The 26,755-nt window shown below is 40.3% G+C and overlaps 1 protein-coding gene across 2 annotated transcripts; it reads left to right on the top strand.

The window, feature by feature from the left end:
* Positions 1-1,290: 1,290 nt before the first annotated feature.
* LOC112571051 (RPA-related protein RADX-like) lies at positions 1,291-10,942 on the top strand. Of its 2 annotated transcripts, none has more exons than XM_025249844.1 (15): positions 1,291-1,446; positions 2,034-2,195; positions 2,533-2,668; positions 3,136-3,264; positions 3,761-3,939; positions 4,741-4,820; positions 5,633-5,869; positions 6,255-6,334; positions 6,800-6,903; positions 7,106-7,243; positions 7,495-7,689; positions 8,200-8,327; positions 8,514-8,547; positions 9,152-9,281; positions 9,805-10,942. In XM_025249844.1, exons 1-15 carry the CDS (start codon positions 1,411-1,413, stop codon positions 10,131-10,133), a joined length of 2,097 nt encoding a protein of 698 aa, XP_025105629.1. In that variant the 5' UTR covers positions 1,291-1,410; the 3' UTR covers positions 10,134-10,942. The 2 variants fall into 2 exon arrangements, with proteins under 2 accessions (XP_025105629.1, XP_025105628.1); XM_025249843.1 differs by having other exon boundaries at positions 2,512-2,668.
* Positions 10,943-26,755: the final 15,813 nt, after the last annotated feature.

Here is a 26,755-nt window from a genome sequence, read left to right as displayed (position 1 = left end):
CAGCAAAAGACAGGATGGACAGGCAGAATACAAGCTACTAAACGTATTTTTCATCTTCATATACGGGCGTAGGGCTTGCGGTACTTCATGCAGCTCGATCGCTGATACAATGAGTTTCTTAGGCGAGACTATATCCTTAGACATTTGTAAAAGGAAAAACAGGGAGGAAGCATATGGTGACCAACTGAGGTCCCATTCTCATTCTCTTCCTCTCGTCAGGCCTGTGTGTGTGAGTGTGAGAGAGAGAGATGGCGCCCAGCTTCTCCAGAATATCAATAATCTTTAGCCTGACCATTTCCTCCATTCTGCCACCAGACGTACTGTCTCGAATGACAATTGGCCTATCGTGTTTCCGAGACGTTGAGACTTGAATCGTTTGAGAAGATAAAGGCAGGGGTGGATTATTAAGACTATTTATCCCAGAGGGCAATTATAGAGGCAGCCCTGTATCCCCGGTTTTCGAGCTACTGGTACACGAATTAATTAGGTATGACGGGTGGTACGCGAGCACCATGACTATAATTATATAAGTCCTACACTAGTGTATATATATCCGTAGTGGGTAGGGTTGGGAGATGGTACTCGGTCAATTCGAATTTTTCAGTCAATTCGGAAGTTGTTCTCGTCTGGAAAAGTTTGAAAACCGGGGCTCTACATAGATGCACATCAAAACAATAACACCACAACATATATATTTATATCCGCTGCATCAAATCGACTCTCATACATTTACAGTTCAGGCTTACATGGGAGTTACCTTCATTCGGACACAGTACGGTTTCAAAACAACAAATAAAGGACCACAAACTTGTATTACACATATATGAAAGGACGTACAGCTTCTCTCTGCTGGTCCTGCATGCAAGTACAGAATCGACGGCCCGATGGAAGCTGAATAAAGGCTCGATCTTACAGGCCACGCCTGTGTTAGCATTTTGGCAAAGAGCTTTTCAGTCATCCAACCCCTCCTCACACATATAATGGTCATAATAATTTACATTTACATCGTTGTTTTCACGGTGGCGAAGAGATGACGACGTTCCCCGGGCGGCTTCATGTATACATGCATCTCCTTGTGTCTCTATCACAGTCGTCCTACACATCTTCTCTCTCTCCATCCTCAGCTCACAAACTAAGCACAACAATCGAAATCCACTTTAGACTTTTTTTTAAAAAAGAACAAAACCCAGATTACACTCCTAAAGAGACACGTACCGCACTATAAAGACTAAACTCACGTCCTAAATTGTTTCGGACATTTCTCCGAGTCAACATTTTTACGTAGTTGGAGAAAATGGCGGAAAAAACGAAAATAAAATACGCTGCCTTGTGTTTTGAGAAAGAAGTTGCACGTTGATGTGCTGCCACTAGGCTGAAGTACAGTGATTCAAATGAATGACATTAACTTAAATGGAAAACCCATTTTCAGATCAGACGGATGTAATGGTAGGAATTATAATTTTCATCCGCCAAGTATATGCACTGATGAGTTGGGTTAAATTAGTATAGTTCATCACACGCAAGAAGAGATAGCTGTTTATTGGCAGTTTAGCTAATTTTCAATACGTATGCTAACTGGGTTTTATTTTAAGGGTATACTAGTAACTACGTTAAAAAAAAAAAATTAACGAACCACGATCGAGCTTGTGACACGAGTGTAAACAAAGACCGATAGTGTTAGATCATTGCCTACACCTACTGCATTTACGGACTCAGTAATGACGATTTTACGTAAAATAATCGTAAGAAGAAGAATATACATAGTTTAAGGACTTTGAGTCCTACTATGACTTGTGAACATATCTGGCTCAATGGGTGTATGACGCAGTTTGCTTTTCGACTAATGTGTCTTGTTACCATAATCAATGTAATATAAGTATGGTAAAGATAGAATTGCTCCACGCGTTTTGCACTTAAAACAAAAAGTATTGTTTGAAGAGCCAGTCGCTAGTTCTTCCTTAGGATCGAAATCACGGGCAGATTGAAATGGTATCTAAAGACGATTGCTTTTGTCTCCATATTTTATTTTTCAGGTACTGAACATCCAGCGGTATATTACTGATCCCCTTTTTCGACAGCAAACAGGGTTAAGTGTCATCTCTAGCGACGCTTATGACATAACAATCACAGATGGAAAGTTCAAAAACAAATTGGTTCTTTCATGTGATTTCAACCAGCTGGTGCAGAAGAAAAAAGTTTGTGCATTTTTTTCATATTTATTTTATGGTTTTCCCTCATTATTTCAGTTGTTTATTTGTGAATCGTTTCATTACTCTTGACAATACATTATCACAAATTGTGTGTGTGTGTGTGCAAGAGAAAAAAGAGAAAGCAGTAAGAGGGTAATGTAGGTGAAAGAGTAAAAGATAGACTGTGACAAACTTGAGACAATATGTGTGTGTGTGCAAGAGAGTAAAGATGGATTATAACATACTTTGAGACAATGATATTTTTAAAAAATAAAATAAAATTATCCCCTTATTAGCCTAATAATAAATGTGCTGTTTAAAGGGCTATGTTTCATGTTGCAAGTTACGTGAAGGGGTGCATATCAGGCTTGTAAAGGTGAAAATGAGAGCTGATGAGACAAGTTTGGATCCTTTATACATTCCAGTGATAGAAGATATGATATTGTTGGATGATAAAATCACATCTTTGGATAATTTGTGTGAGTTACTGAGCCTTTTTGTTTTTATTATGAAGCATCTGGTTCTTTTTATTATTATCCAAGATAAAAAGACAGCAGGAAGTATACTTCTGCTTACTACCTTAATTTGTTCAGCATGCTAGATTAAAGCTAATAGTAATGATAGACAAGGCATGGGCAGTTTAATACCTGATTTATGCAGACTGATTTTGCATCTATAGATTCAGATAAAGACGTTTCTGGAGAATATTTGTGCAAGAGACAACAGGGTTAAAGATTATTAATGAAGGAGGGGGGATGAACAACAGGCATAAAGATTGCTAATAAACAAGGGGAGACATTTAGAAGGAGTAAGTATGTTTTGGGGTGGAAAAAAAATGTGTGTATTCTTCTGAGTCAGTAGACATATTTTTTAAATACTTAAAATTCTAGCTATTTATTCACTTTCATAGTAATTGTTCTTCCCACTGTAAATCTTTTGATTTCAGCTCTATCTGACATACCTTGGCATCCAGGCAATGAGGTACAAAAAGAGCTCCACCCACTAGCATCATCACGTGGTTACTATCTGGATTTGTGGTCAAATGCAGACGTTGAATGTTTTTCTCATGCAAATGGTATTTAGCAGTAGTATTTCCTCTTTTGTACTTTTATCATCGGTAATTGTTATATGGATTAATGACCGTATGTGTGTGAATGCTTACGCCTGTGGTTCTCAACCTGTGAGGCATGACCCCCTTGGGATTGTGCAAAGGCAGTCTTCTTTTTTTTTTTTTAAGTTGCTCATATTTCATATCTGTATTAGTGAAATTATCTGACTAATTAGTAGGGATTTACTTTTTTTTTTCATCTAAGGGGGCATCCCAAGTAAAAGGTTGAGAAATATGTGCTTATCCACATGTGCTTGAGTTATGCCATAATAAGGGTTTTTAAACACTGTATAAGTCAGTCACATCAAAATGTTTATTATAGAGTAAGACCTTACAGACATCAAAAAACAACAAATACACATCTTTTAAGCCCATGCATTTTTGTTTTGGTAAAATATTACAGTGTTTTTATTAGTTCTTTATTGAGACAGTTCATGTTACCCAAGATTTAACTGTGTTTCAGCTACCATTCACAGTGACTTAGGTGATGTCACTTCAACTGATTTGTATACCTTAAAGGAGATCATAAGAAAATGGAAAGACATTCAGTCACTTAAACCACATCTTCTTGTCCGAGTAATGCGCAGATCACGTCTTGTCCATTATGCTCGACCTGACAAACAAGACAAGTGGCCTTTTCAGGTATTGATTTCAAGTATATATTTTAAAACTTTATGATTAGTTAACTTGGGGTCTGTGAAATTCTGTAGTTTATATTGCACTGAAAGTATTTTTATTCCTATATATTTGAGTTTTCTTATTTGTAATAAAGAAGGAGGTTAGTTCAAAGCTTTTGGAAAAGAATAGTAGAGAGTGAGGCAAAGGACACCAGAACCACCTGGGCCCAACTGAAGGGGGCTGCCCAAAACCAGGTCTGCTGTTGAGGTGTTGTTGCGGCCCTATGCTCCTCAAAGGAGCAACATGGATTAAACTAAACTAGTTCAAAGTTTGCTTGGCTTGGTGAGTGTAAACCTCTCTGTGTCAAACAGTATAGGTACCTGATCTTCAAGAAAAGGATAGAAAAAATCACATTCCAAATGTCAGGCCACAATGTTCCATTAGTAGTGGAAAATAATTCTGCAATTTTAACTAGCCCTCTGCCCTGTTGCCTCTCTGCCTGCTAGGCTATGAATCCTTACTGTTGACTTGAAATAATTTTTTTAATGAAAGGCGTTTAAATTTAATACAAACTTTCAGCTACTTATGTTTATTCATTCTTATATCAGTTAATAATTTTGTGTATATATTTGTGTATATTTTTATGAATATATTTGTGTATCCTCACTCAGTCTCTCTCTGTGTCACTCTTACACACACTTTCTGTCTTTGTTACATTTTGAGACTACAAGTGTTTGTCAGCAAATGATCAGAAAACCAATGTATTTTGCATTAAAGTTTTAACAAATAAAGATAATATTATTATAATGATATTTGTATATGTAGTTACCAGTAGTAGTAGGAGACCATACAGGATGCTGTGTTGCCATTTTCTGGAATGTCCTGGGACCACAGTATCTCAACCAGTAAGTGTCAGGTTGATTTGTTTTCTTTTTCGTTTAGAGAGATAGGACTTAACATTGTAAGGGAGCTTTACGGAACATCTTGAGTTTCTTTCCATAGCATCACTGGTTCCTTGCAATGTTGGCAATTTATGTATTTATCATCTCACCTTTTTTGTTATGGAACATTTTATGAATGTCTTTATGTACTGTATACATTTTTTTTTGCATGAGTGTACTGATATTGCTTACATGCATGCACATGAATACTCACACATTTATTCCTTGTTCGGCTAAAGAGAGAAACATATATGTTTTATAGAAACACATTTATATTCATACACATGTAACAAACACCCTTTAATACAATGTTCCCCAAATATGTTGTGTAATACCTTGTTGGCAGAAGGTTTTCATATCTTAAGGGACCATATGACAAGGAATAGCATTAATTGACATGTTTAGGAATTTTTTTTTTTTTACAGCGTATTACCAACAGCCTAACTATAATTATATAAACAGAGAGAGAGAGAGAGCATTTGTGTTTGTATATATATAAAACGGCGATGTGGATAGCTAAGCGGTTAGGCTACTGCCATCCACACAGAGAGATACACCAGTTTGATATCCATATGGCATGGCACAGTGAATTTTCCTGTCAAACAAGAATGGGTACCAGATTCCATAGGTTTTAGAGAGGTGGAGGGTTAGGGGAGAGAGAGAGAAAAGAGATGAGCCTCTATAACAAATGACCTCCATGTTCTCTCCCCACCAACTGAAAGATTAGGGGATGACTTTTACCTTTTCTTTTAACAGTTGTATCATTTCTGATATAGTTTGTCTGAAGGCCAGGTGCTGTTGCTGCGAAACTTCAGAGTGAAGCCTAAGTTTCCTTTACCACAACACCTCCTGTGGAGGCAGCCAGGTCTACCTTGGTATGATGTTGATCTCAGCCTCAATCCCCATCATCCCATTGGAGAAATCACTCTTCTGGATGACTCTGTATTAGATGACCTTGTTGATACTGATCTTCCTCTGCCAGCATCAAATTTTGTGACACGAAAGCAGTTGAGGTTTGTATTATTAGATTTACAAATCACTATTTACAAGACCTATGTGTCTGTGGAAAAAAAAAGTAAGTGCGGTTGTGGAAGTAGCATTTACTGACAGTTTATTGTAGTAAATAAAATTTATTAAAATGCTAAACCATCCCCTCGAATACAGCATATTCTTTTTCTTCAGAACTTAGGTTAAGATTAAATCTACTATGATAATATGTGTTATGCTTTTTTCCAAATTCAACTTATACATTTTATAACTTGACTGTTTGGGTATTCATGAAATTATTAGAATCTCTGGGGGAGAGTTCATTTTGCTGCATTCAAGAAACTTTTTGTGGGATCTGTATCTTTTCATTATCTCAAGAAAGTTTATCAGTTAGGCAATCTTTGCTTTCAGCTCTATTCCAGATAACTACATTTGTGATATTGCTGGAGTTATTACATTTGTCAGTATCACACAGAGAGAAAGGATGAAAGGTAACTTTAGAAACTAATATAAAAATGTAATGACACTTATGTATACATGTTAATAAGATTTTAGGAGGGATCCATATTTGGTTTATTTATTAATTAGTTAAATTTTATAGCGAATACAATAGAGAATAATATATTATATATACACGCATATGAGAGGTCCCTTATTTATATTTTAAACAATTATAAAAATCATATTATTATTTGTTCTTGGGGCTTTACCCAGATATTGGCATTTTCCATTTTCAGGATAAGTGATAAGCTATCAAGCCTATTGTTCATCATTTATAGCTGTTGAATATTTAGTTCATGCAATTTTCAACTCACAATGCTTCTGCAACTAATGTTTTAGAGTGACATCTTTAGGTAGCAGATCTGTTTTAATGTTCATAAAATAATTTATTCTCTGTAAAGGTAAAAGTACTGTTTGCATTATGATGTCTTATGTTCCATTTGCTTTTTGAACAGTTAAGCAGGGTGCGTGTGGTGGTTTTTGGATCAAACGATGGGTTTTCATCCAAGATTATAGTAGTTCATGCCCTACTGTGATTGAACTCTTCAGAGGCACACAGGTACATTTGACATTGTTTCTTTGGAGGCTGTGGCTGAATAAAATTTAGTTCTTTTACTGCTTTGTGCATTCATCATGCGATGATGGGTAGGGGTTGTGTACAAACTTTCTACTGTTCATATACCTTGAAGGTATGACTAGTACTTACAGTCAGTCAAAGATACTACTTTTATACAGTTTCATGGTGTCTGCTTCTGTTTTAGAAACAGTTGTTTGAAGAAAATCTTATACCAGGTATGCTGATGGTGTGTCGAAATGTAAGGGTTGTACATGGCCTTGACCATCTTCAGACCTCACATCAATGTCGCTTTGTCTTTGTCACATCTACAAATGACACACAGGTAATTAGCTAACAAAACTTTTCTGTGAAATTAATCTGAAAAGATCCTTTACTTTTATGCCTAGTTTACTGATATCTTGGAAATTTACAGCAGTCTTATTTGTTGGTTTAGATTCTGTGGCTTTGAATTTTAAAGCCCCAATTAAGTCTTTATTTTAATTTTAGCATGGCATGAATTTCCTAGACTAATTTTTATTTCTCTTTACTTTCTTTTTTTTCTCTCTCTCATTTATACCTCTTCCTTTTTGCTAGATCTATGTGCACAATACAGAGGTAGCCAGAGATTATCCGTTTGGCCAAGACACCACTCTCCAAGCCATTTTGATCTGGGCCCAGGACGCAGACTGTGAAATCATTCCTGACAGGAGGCTACAACAGATATTCTTCTCTTACCCTCCACTGCCTGTTTCTTTGCAAACTCTTAGTGAACAGAAGAATAAACTTGAGGTAAACCTAAGCACAAGATCAGTAGATGGGTGTGAAGTGTTTTTGCAGAGACTTGTCAAACCAGGATTGTAGCTTTTTGGTACTTTATTAATATGCAGGAAGTTCTGAATATTGTAGTATTATATCTAATCATCTCATATTTCAATACTGACATCTTTTGCTCCCAATTATTTATGTAGAATTTGTTATCCTTAAACAATCATTAGAATTTTTTAAAATCTGTATCTCTGGTGTTTCTAATAATGTCATGGGTGTGACTAGCTGTACCACAGGTAAGCTTTAAGACTGGGTTTTTTTTAATATTTGTGGATCAGTAGTATTATTAACCTTAAAATTGAAGATTTAGGTGTGTACAAAGTGTACTACATGTAATCAGTTTGTTCATTTAATCTGCTGTATGTGCACAGAGTACATGCAGCAATAGTAAGAAAAGCAACAAAAGCTTTTGGGCAATGATAAAAGAAATGGGCATAGTAAATTGTGAAATTTTCTGCTCTTATACTTTTGCAGATGATTCCAAGTGAGGCATGGAAACCCTATGTGGAAAAAATGTGTTACAAAGAAACTGCTCAAATGACATTTCAAGCAAAATTAATTTCAGTATTATATTTCAAAAAAAAGGGAAGGCGAACTTCAAGGTAATTCTATCTAATATGCTGGAAACTGAAACTTCTGCAGCTGTAGTTGAAAACATCCAGTTGAAGAAACATTGTCTTATGTTCATGATGTGTTTTTTATGTAAGTCCACATGTGTTATTGTAGAAGAAATGCATTACCACATTAACCAAAAAAATAATTTGCTTCTTTGTTAACCTTTCCAACAGGGTCCTTAGGAGGACAAAGCAGCAACAGTTTCAGGTAACAAGAATTATTTTTAGTATTTTCAGTAAATCTTAATTATATGCATAGTAGATGCTGTAAGCTAATAAGTTGAGTAAGTTCACATTTAAGATAAGAGCACAATGTGGCAATACATAGATCTAATGCTAGCAGTAAAGCAATCAAGACCTGAAAATGTTAAGCTCTTGGTTGTGGAGTATCACTCTTTCCTGCTTTAAAATTTTGCACACAGATTTGAAGCTAAGAATAGTGGACTCTCTTCTGTAACTACATAGATAAAGGTCATACTCCACTAGTAACTACCAAACTGTGATTAGTAATGGTACTGGAATACATATCTGAATGCTACAAAAACCTATTTCAGTAACAAGTGTCTCAAAAATGATGACTCTTGGTGACAATCAGAATATTCCTAATATCATTTGATAATCTTAGAAAAAAAGCATTTCGTTTAAAAACAAATCTGTAATGTTTGCATAACGCATTTTATACTTTTAAAAAGGGTTTACCTTTTGCTGTTTGGCATGTTAAAAATTTAAAGAAATGCTAAACCTTGTGGTGTGAGAAGGTGTGTAGCATTTTATGCAATCTGTGCAATTTAGCTTTCCCTGGTTTGTCACAGTCTATGACTGATGCACCTGTGATGGTTTTGGAAAACAGAGAAGTATCTGCAGATTTCATTAACATTGGCTACAAACATTTTCACAGTTCACAACAAGAAGCTTCCTCATCACAAGGAACTGGTGACCAGTGTAAGTAAAATATAAAGGAAGAATAATAATAGTGTTTGTGTTGATGAAAGCAGTCTGTGCAGATGATGTATAATGTTTATGATAGTGACATCACAGAAAGTATCATTTCTGCATATCTATCAGAGCCTATTTAAGGGCCTTAAAATAAATTGGCATTGGCTTTTTCTGCTTCTCGAAACATGTCCTGTTTGATTGGTCTTTGACTGCATTAAGTTGTTGATATCTTTGCATGATGGTTTCTTTTGCCAATTTCTATGTTGAAATTTTGTATCATCCAGGTAGATTATATTTCTCGCTTGTATACCCTTACACAGTTTTCGTTCGTCCTGTAATAGGCTTAACTGTCAGCGGTAACTTATTCAGTGTCTGGAACACTCATCTCTTTCACAGCTATTGACATTGAGCTTGAAACATTTTCTGCTGCCTCCTTATGTCATACTAGATCTTGGTGTTGATTAAACTATATACCAGTTTTTGTGTGTATGTGTGTGTTTTTGGTTAAATACCATTTTTCTTTTTACAGATGTCGACACTGATCTTGACAATGAAGATTTCCTGTTGCTACAGTGGCAAGGTTTAAATGCCAATGTTATCTTAAATACAATGAAGCCGTGCTACTTTAAAGAGTGCCCACGGAGTATGACATTAGCGATGTGTTTATCAGGTGCCTTGGATTCTGCGCCAGGTGAAGCCTGTGTAGGGATGAGCAGAGAGGCACTGCAAAATATTACTAAGTCTCTTGGTAAAGACAAAGAAGAGTCTATTCACCGATTTGTTGTTATCCTGGACATGCATTGTGTTAATGGTGATACAACATTGATGGCAGTTAATAGAGCATTTCCCCTGAGGTAGCAATGATAGAAATAAACACATTAATGGAATGACAAAAATTAGGAAAATTTGGTTGGGCTGAAATTAACATTCTTGAAATCTTATAAACCATACATCTGTTGTGAGCACTTCCTTTCCCACATTTTGGTGATCAGAATAGATTCCTGCTCTCTGTTGCCGCATATATGACTTGGTTTTGTAGCATCATTATGTTTATCACATTTGAACCTTTTATCTTCAAATGCATAAGAGACTTCACAATTCGTTGCAAAGAGTTCACCATAAGATTATCATCATAATGACTGGATTGTGACGTACTCCCTTGTAAATGGGAAATGGATGCAGTTTTATCATTCATGAACCTTCACAGCCAGTCCTGGAGATGAATGGTGTACCATACATTTTGTTTGTTGTAGGACTAGGTGGTTTCAAAGCTATTTTTGTACCTATGGTAATAAAAATATTGTACATATTTAGGGGATGGGGAAGGGGGCTAATTTCTGATGTATTTACCAGGGATTAGCAAAAAAACTATGGCTTTGTAAACTGAAGAAAACTGTGACAGTTTGTTTTTATATCAGTATTACAATTTTTTTTTATTTTCAAGTATATTGCTATTCTGCATTTGCTTTGAGTATCATTTATATGCTTGCTTGCTCTCTCTCTTGAATTATTGTAACACACACATGTGCAAAAGCACATACAGATAGGAAGATGAGAGCTTGACAAGAAGCGGGAGGATCCACACAGGTACGTAGAGGCTGTAGTGACTTCATCTGTGCTGATGGCATTCACCTTGAGAACGTAATAAACTCTTTATCTTCAGACCATTATTATTCTTCTGTCTGTGTGTTTATGGTTTTTTTTTTTTCTCTGTAAAGTGCTTTTGAGATTGTTTACCGGGATCACTCAATGGAGTAAGTCCATAATCAAGCCCATTGGGGATGAAATGGGGAAAAGGTATTCAGTACTGTCCGCCGAGACACAACTAATTTTCTAAAGATGTGCAGATGGCTTGTAAAACATCGGCAGCGAGGCCTCTGCTGGATGGTAGAACACCCGGGAGAAACGGAGTGGGAGGAGAGGGTCTTCTCCAACTCTTGTGCTCGGCGTTTTCGATAATCAATGGCGGGCCCGCGTTACATATGAACCCCCCAAGCGGAACAGATGGGTTGATTGCTCTTTGTCGTGGGATTAAGATTCACTTGATGGGAGGGGGGAGACATCAATGCCTCTGCTGATGGTCGTGGGGAATGGGTAGGTGGGATGACGCTTTCAGAACAAAGGGGACAAAATTGAGAGAATACTTTAAAGAGAACATGGAAGCTATTCGTGATACTTTTCATTAGTAGCAGCACCACTATCACTCTAGCATGTATGTGTATTTCGAAGGTTATTAGATTAAAACATTACAGACCAGCATTGAAAGCAGTGTAATGCAGCAATATTAAAGATATTCGTGTAGGCATGTAAAAGTAAGCTAGGTACACCCCCGATGACCGAAAGACAAAAGGATGAAAAAAGAAGTAGGCGTGAGGGAGGCTATAGTTACATTGCGTCACAGAAAAGAATTTTAAACAGAAATATTTCATATTTTATTACACAGCCACTGTATGTTCTTCCTTCTTTCAAAACCTAAGCAGCATTTCCTGCTTAATAAATGAAAAAAAAGGTGTACCGACTAGTTACTTGATTCCTCGTAATTAGAACTGGAGTCAGGTGGTGGTGGGGGAAGGGGGAAGACAACCCGTCTTCTAATGATTACGTCATGGGTGGTGACCTGCTGACCGTGAAGGTGGCCCGGCGATCTCGCAGTCGGTCGTATCAATGGGAAGCTAATTAAACCACCTGTAGACGACTCCATTTCAATCGCTATAATGTGCCCACACACACACACACTGCTATGTAATGTAATTAGCATTATTATCTGGTTAACATCCTACTAGATTATGTTTAACACACAAATAAGCCAACGCTAAGTGTAGCACAATATCAGACTGACCATATGATGAGTATGTAGGGCAATTGTATGTAAAATACGATTGCTCATTATTTTCTCGATTAGACGATAGTTTTTTTTTTCACGCACAGGGGATTTTACAAGCTTGTCATGCATAAAAAAAAAAAAATTAAAGATTAAAAGGATGCATAAGATCCTTTCGTTGACTGATTGCCAGGCTGTGGTTTGTCAGCGGTCGTCCCTTCTGATACCACTGCTCATGTTATCAATGTTGTGTATATTCCCTAGGTGATTAAGTTGTCCGCGAACAAAATCTTGAACGTCTAATTACAACCACCTTCGACAACTGGATGAAAGAAATCTTCACTCCCCGACCCAACCCCCTAGAGATGACACTGGCAGCAGACTTCATGACGAGCATCATCTCAACGACAATGACCAAGGGCTTAAAACTGGCACAGTAGGGGTCGTAGCTGAGGGCAGGAGGTAGTTAGATCGTCCTCCTGGTCCATGGCTGAGCTAACAGCGGGGTGTAGCTACGGGTCTTATTTAACTTGAGGTTCATTACATTTCTCCTTCTTTTTGTGCTTCGTAACTTCCGCTCTGCTTCTCGTTCATCGCTACCTTGGCGGTATCAAGACTTCTGCTCCAAAACTTTGCGACTCTATGACCATTCTCACCTCTAACGAGAGATGGGTAAGTAGTGACACCGATTCAGCTACCAAGCATTGTTGTGACCTCTTTATTTGTTGGAGGCCTAAATGATTTTCTCTTGTAAAATCGATACCTTAAATAGTTTTTTTTTCTCTTTGGGATTTGCAGCGCGCACACAAAATATATAATTATTGTTTGCAGCTTGCACTTCAGTACGACTGTAAGCTGGTTGGTTCTGCTGCTGAGCATTCAACTGTTTACAATTTATTTACCATCCTCCGCCTCGACCACCTCATCTTCCACCTTGTCGTCCAGTCGTCGTGTTGACACCAGTCCGCACCCCGCAGCATCGAGCTTTCACCATCATGGTAAGTTAACAGGACTCGTTTATTATGTGTCAGTGCTGTTCGTTATGCCCGCATATGTATGGGAATTTTCCAGGAAATGTTAAGCATCTGAGGTGGTTAGTGCAAACCACGTCCATGCTTTTACGAATAATTATCATTATTATAACTGGCATTTGTGTCTTCCGTTCTCGATGAAACGTACAGTCATACAAAGGGATAAGCTAGACTGGAAGAGAAAACTGTTTTTGCACCTTGCACAATCACATTGACTTTTAGATTTACCCATGATGAATCTTGCTTCTTTTCTCTTTTTCTCTCCTTTCTTTAGTCCATTTTTAAAATGTACCTGCCTTTAAAATTTATCCTAATACGCTACGCGCATCTATGATGAAATTTTCCTCTCTAGTCAGCGATGGGGTGGAATGGCAATAAAGCTAGCAAAACAAATATTTTATTTAATTTTGGATTTAGAGAAGCTACGAAGTTATCTCTGGAAAGATTGTCGACCTTTAACATAGCTCGAAGAATCGACGCTAAATCTTCCTGTATGGCGAAGTACAAGGAGTATTAAAAAATACTTTTAACAAAACTTAACAAGTATTTACTTTGTGTGCAGATCACCATGGCAGCGACTGCGACCCCAGTACGTGTGTCCGGACACTGTTAAACATGCCAACACTTCCAGGGAAAGAGAAGGTCAGTCTCGTCCCCTCGAACCCCAACGTGACGGGGCTGGAGCGCTTGCGGAGAGCGGCGAACCCAAAGGACCCAGCGGCTCCAAGAGCGCCCTCCGCTTGACATGGATGACGAGCGAGGCAGTGGACGCAGCAGCAGAAAAACTGCGAGGAACAAAAAGAAAACCCAACAGCGCCACCTGAAGCGAAAGGGTGACAACAGCAACCCGTGTCGCCGCCACCGGCTATTCGTCGATTTCCATGATATGGGTTGGAGCAACTGGATTCTCTCGCCAAGCGGATACGAAGTATATTATTGTGATGGGGAGTGCAGCTTTCCGCTGCCCACTCACATTAACTCCACCAACCATGCCGTTGTGCAAACTTTGGTGAATTCTTTCAGTCCTCGTGCAGTGCCCAAAGCTTGTTGCGTACCGACGAAGCTGTCCCCCATCAGAATGGTGTATGTCAATGAGTGGAACCAACTTATCGATAAGATCTACCAAGACATGGTGGTCGAAGCTTGTGGGTGCCGGTAGTGGTTGAGGGTGTGTAGGGCCTAAGTAGCTTCAGTTCACGATGGGCTATCTAAGCCTCCTGAGTGTACTTCTACTACTAATGGCCCATAATCAATCAATCAATCAATCAATAAATATATCAATCAGTCCTCTCTGTGCCGTCTGGCACGTGAGGCTACAACAAGGGACCTCCATCTGGTTCTGTCTGCTGCTGTTCTTGGGGTTGTTTCGAGTGATAAATCTTCCCGGAGGTTCGCCTCCATGTTTCTTTGGGCCTCCCCCTGTTCCTCTTTCCTTGCGGTGTCCATCGCAGAGCTGTTGTGAGGATCCAGGCCATAAAAAGGTGATAAAAACTGTAGTGGCGCCGCCAGTGGCCCATGTGACCAAACAGGCCAGAAGTGACCACTGTGCAAGCCAAGAGAATGAGCAGAGAAAGTTATCTCTGTGATTCACATGCAGGACTTATAGACCGAAAACAATTGATATTTGTCCAGCATGACCTTTACAAAGATAAGTACATCTCGAGCGCCAGATCCGACAACTTTAGAGATGCGAGTGTACTGCGGGTAGCGACGACCAGCCGTCTCCGCGGACTGAAATCTCTCTCTAGGACTGTTGGGAGAGGCCTACATCCTCCTTCATGTTGGAGTTGCCCCATACGCAGCTGTCAAGACAGTCGAGTTTACAGATCAACATCGACAGGAGCTTTCACCATTATGGTAAGTTAACAGGACTCGTTTATTATGTCTCAGTGCTGTTCGTTATGCCCCCTTATGTAGAGGAATTTTCCAGGAAATATTACCCATCTGAGGTGGTTAGTGCAAACCACGTCCATGCTTTTACGAATAATTATCATTAACTGGCATTTGTCATGAAACAGTCATACAAAGGGATAAGCTAGACTGGAAGAGAAAACTGTTTTTGCACCTTGCACAATCACATTGATATTTCGCCTAATACGCTATGCAGTTATGATGAAATTTTCCTCTCTAGTCAGCGATGGGATGGAATGGCAATAAACAGGGTTGTCCATGGGACATATTTTCTATCCCGTCCCATCCCGTCCCATGGCAATTTATGCCTGTCCCATCCCGTCCCATCCCACGAGATGTTTCCCATGGGATTCCCATGGTATTAACAATCCTATGGACGACACTGAAAACCACTTTTCGGCTTTTGTTCAATAATTCCTGCTACTTCACATACAATAGATGATTCAGAGGAAAGATTTAAATCCTTGATGAATGAAATAACAGTAAATTTATTTTGCAATATCAAGTATCGACTACCATGGGAAATACAAATGTGTGCTGTCCCATCCCATCCCATCCTATGGGACGTTTCCCATGGGATTCCCATGGGATTCCCATTCCTATGGACAACACTGCTAATGCCTAAAATAAAATTCTACCAGAGGAATCTACTTACTATAACTAATGTTAATATAAATAATTAAAAAAAATAATAATAATAATGGGATTCATATAACAACATAATCCTCTTTGCCGCAGTTCTTATGCGATTTTCTAAAGACTGCCAAGAACACCAAACACATAATAATATCAACCTTGTACAACAAGATTTCACATTGCGCTTGCAATACTGAACATATAGTTTTTATCGTGAAATGCAGTAGCCAGAACTGCAAACCTCTAGAATATCTGGAAGAAAAACGTGGGCATTAGGATCCAAATACTTGTTTAAGAAGAGCTCGGTGGTGGGGACACAGCAAGCAGGAGATAGCGGACAAATTGAGAAATCCGGGGAGCAGGAAGCAAGATGACACATTATGGACAATAGCACGTAGAGATAACGAAGTCAACAATTTTTTTTCAAAGTTCCATCGCTATCTTAATAATGATTTAGTTTATTCGATGAAAGCGGGGCCTGCTTTAAGCAAAACAGCAATAATGTTGGCCCCATCTCAGCTCGTTTGGACAGTTTCGCTTAGCTTTACTTCCAAACGCCATCACCCTGGCTTAGTTTTCTGAATCGCTCTTCTGGAAGAACTTAATCTCCATACTATGCCTATACAGGACTACGAAAATAGACTTTGCAGTTCCACCAGCGGCAGTTTGGGGCGATACTGAGTGATGGCTGTCCTCTACTTCAGATGTTTGTTCTTAACTAAACCAAGAGGCTTCATTATTAACTGCCTGCAATTCAGTGTAGGCAAATTATGCCGAGGCAAATTGCGCGGCGGACCTGAAGAGCCGCCTCCTGCTGCAGGTTTTGTCCCCGTGGTTGTGGCTGCTGTTGCCGGCAGTTAATAAAACATAAATGTCACAGGTGATAACCAACACTTTCTTGTGTAGGACAGGGATAGAGTGTTGATATAAGTTCTCAGAGAAATTTGCCTGCAACCAAAATGTTTATACACAAATCTGTACCATCATCACCACTGTCGTCACTATTATCATCACTGTCATTAATATTACCTTCATCTCTTGTCGCAAGAAATGTAGAAAACCTTACATAAGTCGAAGTGAATTTTCATTTTTATTTATCAGTAATTTCCAGCAAGGAATCTCTCTATGTATATATTTATCTACCCATGTTTTTTCCTCTTTTTCTCTCTGTGTTTCATAGAATCTGTTCTCCAGTCTTCAATGTGACCAGAGGATTATGATCAATGTAACGTAAGGAAGTTTGAAACGTTCGATATTTACATACAGTATATTACTCTTAATCAGTCTTCCAGCCAATCGTGAAAGAATTTATCCTAGAGGCAGAAGCCTGATTTCTTTTTTCTTTTTAGCCCGTCCTCCTGCCTCTTACCGGCTATTCTGGGATGTCTCCAACTCACTGGGGCCCCAATCTTGACGACCGGTTTTAATGCTTGAATAAAACTCGACAGGAAAATATGCTCTTACGTGAAACTGCGACAGCAAGGTACATGCAGCACTGAGTAATTAGTCACGATTCTCTACCAGACTCACACCAAAAGCACGGTAACTTCCTTCTCACGAGAAATGACGAAACGGGAGAGAGAGGAGGGGAGAGGAATAGAGGATATAGATGAAAGAGAGGCAGACAGAAAAATAGACAGACCGACAGAAAAAGAGATATAGGGAACAAAGAATGGAGAGAGGACGAGAGAAAAAGAGAGACAGAGAGATAGAAAGAGGGACATGGGGAACACAGAACAGAGAGAGGTAGGGAGAGAGATGAGAGAAAAAGAGAGCAGAAAGACTTCTATCTGAACATACTGTCATGGTCAGGACTGAATGTATTTTCCACAAACAAACAAAACTAGAATATATAAAGGAGAGAAGGATGAACAGCGCAAATAACACAACAAAGACAATGAAATTTTCAAACTTTATTTTTATTGCTTTTTTGTCTTTCTTTTTATCTCCTCTTTCTTTCCTCATACACCACTGTTAGTTTGGCTCTAGTATGGTTTGTTTCATTTTGGACAACCCAACGAAAAGGAGTAAGAGAGGGAAAAAGAGCAACAACAATAACAACAAATTATAGTTTGCAACTGAAACTCATTTAATTTATTTGCAGTTTCAAAACCTTCCCCCTTCATCTCATGATTCACGTAACATTACAAGAAATTTTCTTCAAGAAAGTTTCTTATTTGCAGGTGAAGTACAGGTATACAAACAAAATCAGTGGCTGAAGGCACTGTCATTCACATTGATATATAACAAAGTAATATCACCAGTACAACAATGGAAACACAAAATTTAACACTGGCACTGGTCCTACAGTTGATATCTGAAAGCTCGGCCATAGAAACATTGGAACCCTGATCTTTCAGCAAATTACTAACAATCTGAGTTGAGTGTTGTTTGCCTTTTAGCTTCTTTAAGAGATGTTGGGCAATCTTCTGGCATCTGTACAACAAAAATAATAGTTGATGCATTTATTCAACAGCAGTTCCTTTGGTTGAAGAGAAACAATGAACTACACCATTATCACACTTGACTAAGTACCTTCTTAAGATGTTTATTCTTTGTGTTCAATAATTTCATCAGACTTTGTCTCAGACTGTGTGACTCCCCATGAATAATCAATAACATTTTAATGAATAAAATACCTTATAAGCAGATAAGAAGATCTTGAGAGAATATATTGCACATGGTCCTTAATGTTTTTGTGGGTTGCAGAGATGTATTATTCACTTCCACTTGCTTTCATGCTCCGATGACATTCTTGGATTTTGCCTGCCTTTCCCTTCCCTTCTTAAGTCTCAATACAGTATCTCAGTCAGTCAGTTTATGCCGTCGCCCTCCTGGTGCATAGGCCATCGACGACCGCCCTCCAACGCCTCCTGTCCTGGGCTACCGTCACCAGCTGACCCCATCCAAATCCGGTGAGCTTGGTGTCGGCGGCGAGGTCCCGTCTCCAGGTGTTTCTCGGCCTTCTCGCTTTCTCTTTCCCTGGGGTTCCACGTCAGCGACTGTCTTGTGACGTTGGGTGTTGGATTCCTTAGGGTGTGTCCTAGAAAACCCCATCTTCTCCGCAGGACTTCCTCTTCTATAGGCTGTTGTTTCGTTCTCTGCCAGTATCTCAGCTGCGGAAAATACAATCAGAAGACACCATTGAGTGAGTGAGAGAGAGTGAGTGAGAGTGTGTGAGTGTGAGAGTGTGAGTGAGAGTGAGAGTGTGTGAGTGTGAGAGAGTGAGTGAGAGTGAGTGAGTGTGAGAGAGTGAGTGAGAGTGAGTGAGTGTGAGTGAGTTAGTGTGAGAGTGAGTGAGTGAGTGAGTGAGAGTGTGAGAGAGTGAGTGAGAGTGAGTGAGTGAGTGAGTTAGTGTGAGAGTGAGTGAGTGAGTGAGTGAGAGAGTGAGAGTGAGAGAGTGAGTGAGTGAGTGTGAGTGAGTGAGAGAGTGAGAGTGTGAGAGTGAGTGTGAGAGAGAGTGCGTGAGGGTGAGAGTGAGTGAGAGTGAGTGAGAGAGAGTGACTGTGAGTGAGTGAGTGAGAATGAGTGAGAGTGAGTGTGAGAGAGTGAGTGTGAGTCAGTGAGAGAGAGTGTGAGAGAGTGAGTGTGAGAGAGTGAGTGTGAGAGAGTGAGTGAGAGTGTGAGAGAGTGAGTGTGTGAGAGTGTGTGAGTGTGAGAGTGTGAGTGAGAGTGTGAGAGTGAGTGAGAGTGTGGAATGAGTGTGAGAGAATGTGAGAGTGTAAGTGAGAGTGAGTGAGAGTGTGAGTGTGAGAGAGAGTGAGTGAAGAGTGTGTGAGTGTGTGAGTGTGAGTAAGTGAGAGTGTGTGAGTGTGAGAGCACGTGAGGGAGAGTGAGTGTGTGAGTGTGAGAGAGTGAGTGAGAGTGAGTGAGTGTGAGAGAGTGAGTGAGAGTGAGTGAGTGTGTGAGAGTGGTGAGTGAGTGAGAGAGTGAGAGAGTGAGGAGTGAGGGTGAGTGAGTGTGAGTGAGAGGGTGAGTGAGAGTGTGAGTGAGTGTGAGAGAGAGTGAGTGAGGGTGAGAGTGAGTGAGAGTGAGTGATGTGAGAGAGTGAAGTGAGAGAGTGAATGAGAGTGAGTGAGAGTGAGTGTGAGAGAGTGAGTGTGAGTGAGTGGAGAGAGTGTGAGAGAGTGAGTGTGAAGAGAGTGAGTGTGAGAGAGTGAGTGAGAGTGTGAGAGAGTGAGTGTGAGTGAGAGTGTGTGAGACAGAGAGTGAGTGTGATATATTTAATTCTATCATTAATTCTATCTTTAGTTCTATAATTAATTCTATCTTTAATTCTATCTTTAGTTCTATATTAATTCTTTATCTTCTAGTTCTATAATTCTATCTTTATTCTATCTTTAAGTTCTATATTAATTCTATCTTTAGTTCTATTCTTAATTATTCTATCTTTAGTTCTATCTTTAACTCTATCTTTATTCTATCTTTAGTTCTATATTAATTCTATCTTTATTTCTATCATTAGTTCTATATTTATTCTTTCTATCTTTAATTCTATCTTTATTCTATTTTATTCTATCTTTATTTAATCTATCTTAGTCTATATTAATTCTATCTTTAATTCTATTTTAGTTCTATATTAATTCTATCTTTAATTCTATCTTTAGTTCTATCTTAATTCTATTCTTTAGTTCTATATTAGTATTATCAATTCTATCTTAGTTCTATATTTTCTAATCTTATAGTTCTATCTTAATTCTAAATTCTATCTTTAGTTCTATATTAATTCTATCTGTTCTATATTAATTCGATCTATAATTATATTCTCTATCTTTAATTCTATCTTATTCTATCTTTAATTTGTCTATATTTAAAATCTATTTTATTTATCTTTAGTTCTATATTAATTCTATCTTTAATTCATCTTTGTATTTATTCAAAATTTAATAATTCTATCTTTAGTTCTATATCTTTATTCTATTCTATTCTAATTTTCTCTATCTTTAAGGTCTTTATAATTCTATTCTAATTTCTATCTTTAGTTCTATATTAATCTATAGTTCTATCTGTTCTATCTTAATTCCATATAATTGGTATCTATAATTTAATTCTATTTATTCTATTTTAGTTTAATTCTATCTTTAAGTTCTATTTAATTCTATATTTATATTCTATTTGATTCTACTTTAACCTCTATTCTTTGTTCTATCTTTAGTATATTAATTCTATCTTTAGTTCTATCTTTAGTTCTAATTTAATTCTATATTAATTCTATCTTTAGTTCTATCTTAATATTCTATCTTTAGTTCTATATTAATTCTATATTAATTCTATCTTTAGTTCTATCTTTAAATCTATCTTTACATCTAGTTAGGGTTGCACACTTTAGTCTGGCCTCTCCCAGCAGACCTGTTCGGCATGCCAGGAGCCCCAGGCTAGCTCCCGCCGAATAGCTCTGTGGATCAGCAAGGACGCAGCCACCAACACACGACAAGGTAGTTGCACCAACTGGTGGTGCCCTAACTTTCCTCTATTTTAATTTCTATTTAATTCTCTTTTATTGCTACGTTTATTTATTCTATCTATCTTTAAATATCTATCTTTAATTCTATCTTTAAATTCTATCTTTAGTTCTATATTAAATCTATCTTTAGTTCTAGATATTAATTCTATTTTAATTCTATTTAGTTTATCTTTAGTTGTATTATAAATTCTATCTTTTAGTTCTATATTAATTCTATTATTTATCTTTAGTTCTATCTTTAATTCTATTCTTTAATTCTATCTATTGTTCTTATATTAATTCTTTATATTATTCTATCTTTAGTTCTATCTATTATCAGTGAGAGAGTGAGAGTGTGAGAGAGTGAGTGAGTGAGTGAGTGAGTGGAGTGTGAGTGTGAGAGAGTGAGAGTGAGTGAGAGTGAGTGTGAGAGAGTGAGTGTGAGTGAGATGAGAAGTGATGAGTGTGAGAGTTGAGTGAGAGTGAGAGATGAGTGTGAGGAGTGTGAGTGTGAGTGAGTGAGAGTGAGTGAGGTAGTGAGTGAGTGAGTGTGAGGTGAGTGAGAATGGAGATGAGTGAGAGTGAGTGAGAGTGGTAGTGAGAGTGAGTGAGGTGAGTGAGAGTGGTGAAAGTGAGGTGAAGTGAGTGTCGAGTGAGTGGTGGGTGAGTGAGTGAGTGAGTTGAGTGAGTGAGATTGTGTGTGAGTGTAAGAGTGAGGAGGGGTGGTAGAGGCGAGTGAGTTGAGTGTGAAGTGGTGTGAGTTGAGAGTGAGGTGTGATGAGTGTGAAGGTGAGAGTGAAGAGTGAGAAGAGAGTTGAGTGAGAGTGAGAGGTGAGATGTGAGTGAGAGTGCAGTGTGAGTGAGTGAGTGTGAGTGTGAGAGTGTGTGATTGTGTGAGAGAGTGAGACGTGAGTGAGTGAGTGTGAGAGAGTGGAGTGTGAGTGACAGTGAGAGTGTGAGAGTGTGAGAGAGAGTGAGTGAGAGTGGAGTGAGTGAGTGTGAGAGACGTAACAGTGGTAGAGTGAGTGTGAGTGAGTGAGTGTGTGAGTGAGAGTGAGTGAGTGAGAAAGTGAAGATTGGAGAGTGAGTGAGAGAGTGAGAGAGTGATGTGTGTGAGTTGAGTGATGTCGAGTGAAGTGATGTTGAGAGAGAGTGAGTGAGTGAGTGAGTGGGTGTGGTTGAGTGTGAGATGAGTGAGTGAGAGAGTGAGTGAGAGTGAGTGAGGTGAGCTGATGAGTGTGAGTGAGATGAATGAGTGAGCTGCGAGTGTGTGAGTGTGAGAAGTGAGAAGTGAGTGGGTGTGCGAAAGTGAGAGTGTGTGTGAGGTGAGAGATGAGTGGAGTGAAATAGTTGAGTGAGTGAGAGTGTGAGAGTGAGTGAGTGAGTGAGTAGAGGTGTGTGAAGAGTGAGAGAGTGAGTGAAGAGAGTGAGGAGGAGTTCTGAGTGTGAGATGAGTGAGGAGAAATGAGTTGTGATGAGGTGAACTGAGTGAGATGGAGAGTGAGTGTGAAGAGAGATGAGAGTCGAGCGTTAGTGTTTAGAGAGTGTTGAGAGAGAGTGAGTGAGTGTGGAGTGGTTGTGTTGTTGAGGTGTGTTTGTGTCTGATCTCCACAAAGCCTGCGCTGTGTAGTGAGTGGAGTGTGTGCAAGTTTGAGAGAATAAGCGAGCAGAGGTAGAGATGGGAGAGTGAGATTGAGGGTGAGAGTGAGTGAGAGAAGAAGGACGAAGAAAGCAAGATGCGGGTGGGCAGTGAGGGGAGGGAGGCGCACGCTGAGGGGGAAGTGCCAATGAGTGACATGATGTGAGTGAGAGAGTGAGAGAGAGAAAAAAAGTGGTTTAGAGATGAGATGAGTGATGTGAATAGAGTAGTGAGATGTGTGTATAGAGTAAGTGTGAGAGAGTGAGTGATGAGAGTGAAGTGCAGTGCACGGAGTGAGAGCTAGAAGAAAGAAACAGTGCACGGGAATTTCCCATCACCATGGTTAGCCCGCCGTTGGTTTGTTTCGGCGTAGTCGCTGTCCTTTCCAAGCCAGCTGTTGTTGAGGTCAGATGGTGTGATCGTCGTAGCTCACGAGCACATCAGCTGACCTCGTTATGGAGTGGTGGTCATGCCGTTCTGTTAATCCAGTCAATCATTAGTCGAGAAATAGTTGGTGGAGTAACGACAGGGAAACTGTAACAACACAGTGTCAAACAATAAGATATCTCTTTACAGAAAAACACAATAAGGGGTACCATCGTAATACTCTGTATGCAATAACATGTTTAGTGTAAGTTGCAATTGTTTCTTTTTATCTTTGCTGCCTCACTGAAAAGATTATTAAGGAGGAGAAATACATTTAGTTTTGGTAAACAAGATGCTGATTGTACCTGTAAGTAATCCGGTAGCCTCTGTTGCTTTTACTCGGGCGTGGTCTGGCTGCATAATCCGTCAGGTGATCGTTGATGTCTTGGTGGATCAAGTCGCTGTCCTCTCCTAGCCACCTGTTGTTGGTGTCAGTTGACAGTCGTAGTCACGTGCAGCATTAGGTGGCGACGGTGGTAGCTGCTTCCCCATAATCAGTAGAGCCCCCACTCTTGTCTATCCAGTGCCCTTAGTCAAGAACACTTTGGTCGGTGTAACGAACAGGAAACTGTTAAAAAGTAAGCGGAGTGTGTCACAACAATTAGAAATCTCTTTAGTCCTGAAATGACTGTTGTTAAACAAATAAATCGATGCCTCATAAATCTCTAACAGTTGTATGCGAAAAACCGTGGTTTCACTTTATCGACAAACTGAAGTGGGTTCATTAGTCGTGGTCATCTCGATTTCCAAGGGTTGACGGACAATTAAATTTGTTTTGAAAGACTGACGATTGCAAAAAGGGATCCGGTGTAAACCTAGACCTGTTAATAAGTTGAAGACATGTTTAGGTGTGGTGGATGACTAGCGTGTTTGGCTTATTCGGGGTGCTAGTGCGGAGGGGTGGTCCCTGTTGCGAGGCGCAGTCGGTGGCGCAAACGAGCCATTAGGCCGAGAGCACATGTCTGCTGTTGAAGTCGGTGGCATAGTCGGTTTGTCCTCTCTGGCTAGTTGTTGTTGAGGTCGATGGTGTGGTAGCCGTAGTCATGAGCTCACGCGATGGTAGCTGCTTCTCCTGGCTGTTTTTCAAACAGTCCCAGCACCAGAATGGAGTTGGAGGTAGGGGGGATTAACTGGGGAAAAGTGAGAGAGTGAAAAGGCGAAGAGAATCGACGAAGATAGAAAAAGAAATGCTAGGTTAGGTAGAGGGTGCAGGAATGGTGGAGATGGGGTAAAAAGGGGGTTTACAAGAATGAAGACATGGAGAGGGGGAGATATAACGGTAAGGACAGGAGATTATAGAAAGGAGTGATGCAAAGGATACGATGAGGAGAAAGAACCCGTAGATAGAATAGAAATAGAAGGGACATAAAAAGAGATGAAAGCGCCTAACAAGGACCAACTGCCTTATCTAGCCTAGCCTCGAGCTTCTGTGTCTGCGACCAGACAACTGCTGATGATGAAGCGTAGAGTGCTCTGGCACTAACATGTGTGTTTCACCCCATGTCTCTCGTGTCCTATAGGCCGCACTGCTGTCTCGGGAGCTGAACAGCGCCTAACAAGGACCAACGCTTATCTACCAGCGCTCGAGCTCTGTGTCTTCGACCAGACAACTGCTGATGATGAAGCGTAGAGTGGCTCTGGCACTAAATGTTGCACCTCATGTCTCTCTCTCGTCCTTATAGGCCCGGACTTTTGCTGTCCTCGAGCTGAACTGACGCCTAAATGGACCCAACTGCTTTAAGTCTACCACCATCGAGCTTCTTGTGTTCTTGCGGGACCAGAACAACCTTTGCTTGATGATTTTGTAGGCGTTTAAAGGGAGTTTCTCTGGCACTTTTTAAACAATGTTTGCCCACCTCATGTCTTAATTGCTATAGGTCGACTCTGTCTCCGGCCTGAAACAGCCCTAAGAAAGGACCGTAATAACTTATCTACCAGCCTCGAGCTTGTGCGTCTCGACAGACAAGTGCTATGACTGAAGCGAAGTGGCTCTGCACTACATGTGCCACCTTCTATGTCTCGCTCGTCCTCTTTGATAAAGCGCCGCACTGCTTCTCGATCTGAACTAGCGGCCTATCAAGACCACACCTTGGATCTACCAGCCCTCGAGCTCGCTGTGTTGCGACCAGACCCCTTGCTGATGGGAATGAGGCCGGTATGAGTGCTCTGGCACTACACTGTGCCACCTCATGTTCTCTCGTCCTATAGGCCTGGACCTTGCTGTCTCGAGCTCACAGCGCCTTAACACCGGACACGCGTATCTAGCCAGCCTCGAGCATCTGTGTCTGCGACAGACAATATCTGCTCGTGAAAGCGTAGAAGCTGCTCTGGCGCTACATTGCCCCTCATTCCCTCTCGATCTATAGCCGGACTGCTGTCTCGAGCTGAGATCCGAGCCCTAAACAATGGACGCAACGCTCTGATTCTAACGCCTCGAGCTCTCTGTCTGTCGACCAGATCAACTGCTCATGGTTGAAGCGTAGGAGTGCTCTGGCACTAACATGTTGCATCTCGGAGATGTCTCTCTCGTTCTATGTATAGGCCGGCATGCTTTCGAGCTGAACAGCGCCTAACAAGACAACGCTTTCTACCCGCCTCGAGCTCCTGTGTTATGCGATACAGACAACCAGGGTGCTTGAGTGGATCGATTAGCGTAGATTGCCTCTGGCACTACAACATTGCCACCTCAATGTTCTCCCCGTCCCAAGGCCGCGTCTGTTCGAGCTGCCAACGCCCTACAAACACAGCGCTTATCTACCAGCCCTCGAGCTCTTGTGTCGCTGCGACCAGACAGGTGCTGATGATGAAGCGTAAAGGTCTCTGGCACTAAACATGTGCCACCTCTGTTCTCGTCGTCCTATTAGCCGGACGTCCTGTCTCGAGCTGAACAGCCGCCTACAAGGAACCAACCTTATCTTACCCGCCTCGAGCTCTGGTTTTTACCGAGCATCTGAGGATGAATCGCGTAGAGGCTCCTGGCACTACAGGTGTGCCACTTCTGTCTCTCTCGTCCTATATGCCGGACTAGCTTGTCTTTCGAGCAGTGAACAGCGCCTAAAAGGGACCAACGCTTCTCTACCTACCTCGAGCTCTTTATTGCCTGCGCGCACCAGGACAGAACTGCTTGCATGGGACAGCGTCGATGTGGAAGAGCCTGGATCGATCCGGAGGTATAAATGAAGTTTTCGCTAACATGTCCACTATGTCCAAGTCGGGTGTTCTCGTCTATAGTAAGGCGCACTGCTGTCCTCGAGCTGAACAACTAACAAGGACCAACGCTTTTCTACAGCCTCCATGTGGGTTTCCTTCTTGTCTGCACCACAACCTTGCGACGATGAAGCGTAGAGGGCTCTGGCACTAAACATTGGCCACCGTCATCCATTCTTCTCCTATTAGGCCGGACTGCTCGTCTCGAGCTGAACACTCGCCTTAACTAAATGGACGATCACGCTTATTCTATTCTAGCCTCGAGTCTCTGTTGGTTGCGTACCAGACATACTGCTTATATGATTGAACGTAGGTGCTTGTCACTAAACAGTGCCACCTTGTTCATGTCTGCTCCCTGCGTCCTGA

Source organism: Pomacea canaliculata, linkage group LG8 (genome assembly GCF_003073045.1).
Source record: "Pomacea canaliculata isolate SZHN2017 linkage group LG8, ASM307304v1, whole genome shotgun sequence".
In the NCBI taxonomy this organism is placed as follows: domain Eukaryota; kingdom Metazoa; phylum Mollusca; class Gastropoda; order Architaenioglossa; family Ampullariidae; genus Pomacea; species Pomacea canaliculata.
The sequence above is the reverse complement of the archived record's forward strand: the minus strand, read 5'-3'. Positions and strand labels throughout refer to the sequence as shown.

Excerpts from the sequence above, each read along its gene's own strand:
- LOC112571051 (XM_025249843.1), top strand. The coding sequence starts at position 1,411 with ATGGAAAACCCATTTTCAGATCAGACGGATGTAATG. Across the intron at positions 3,940-4,740 it reads AAGACAAGTGGCCTTTTCAG|TTACCAGTAGTAGTAGGAGA; the intron begins GTATTGATTTCA and ends TTGTATATGTAG. Across the intron at positions 4,821-5,632 it reads GGACCACAGTATCTCAACCA|TTTGTCTGAAGGCCAGGTGC; the intron begins GTAAGTGTCAGG and ends TTTCTGATATAG.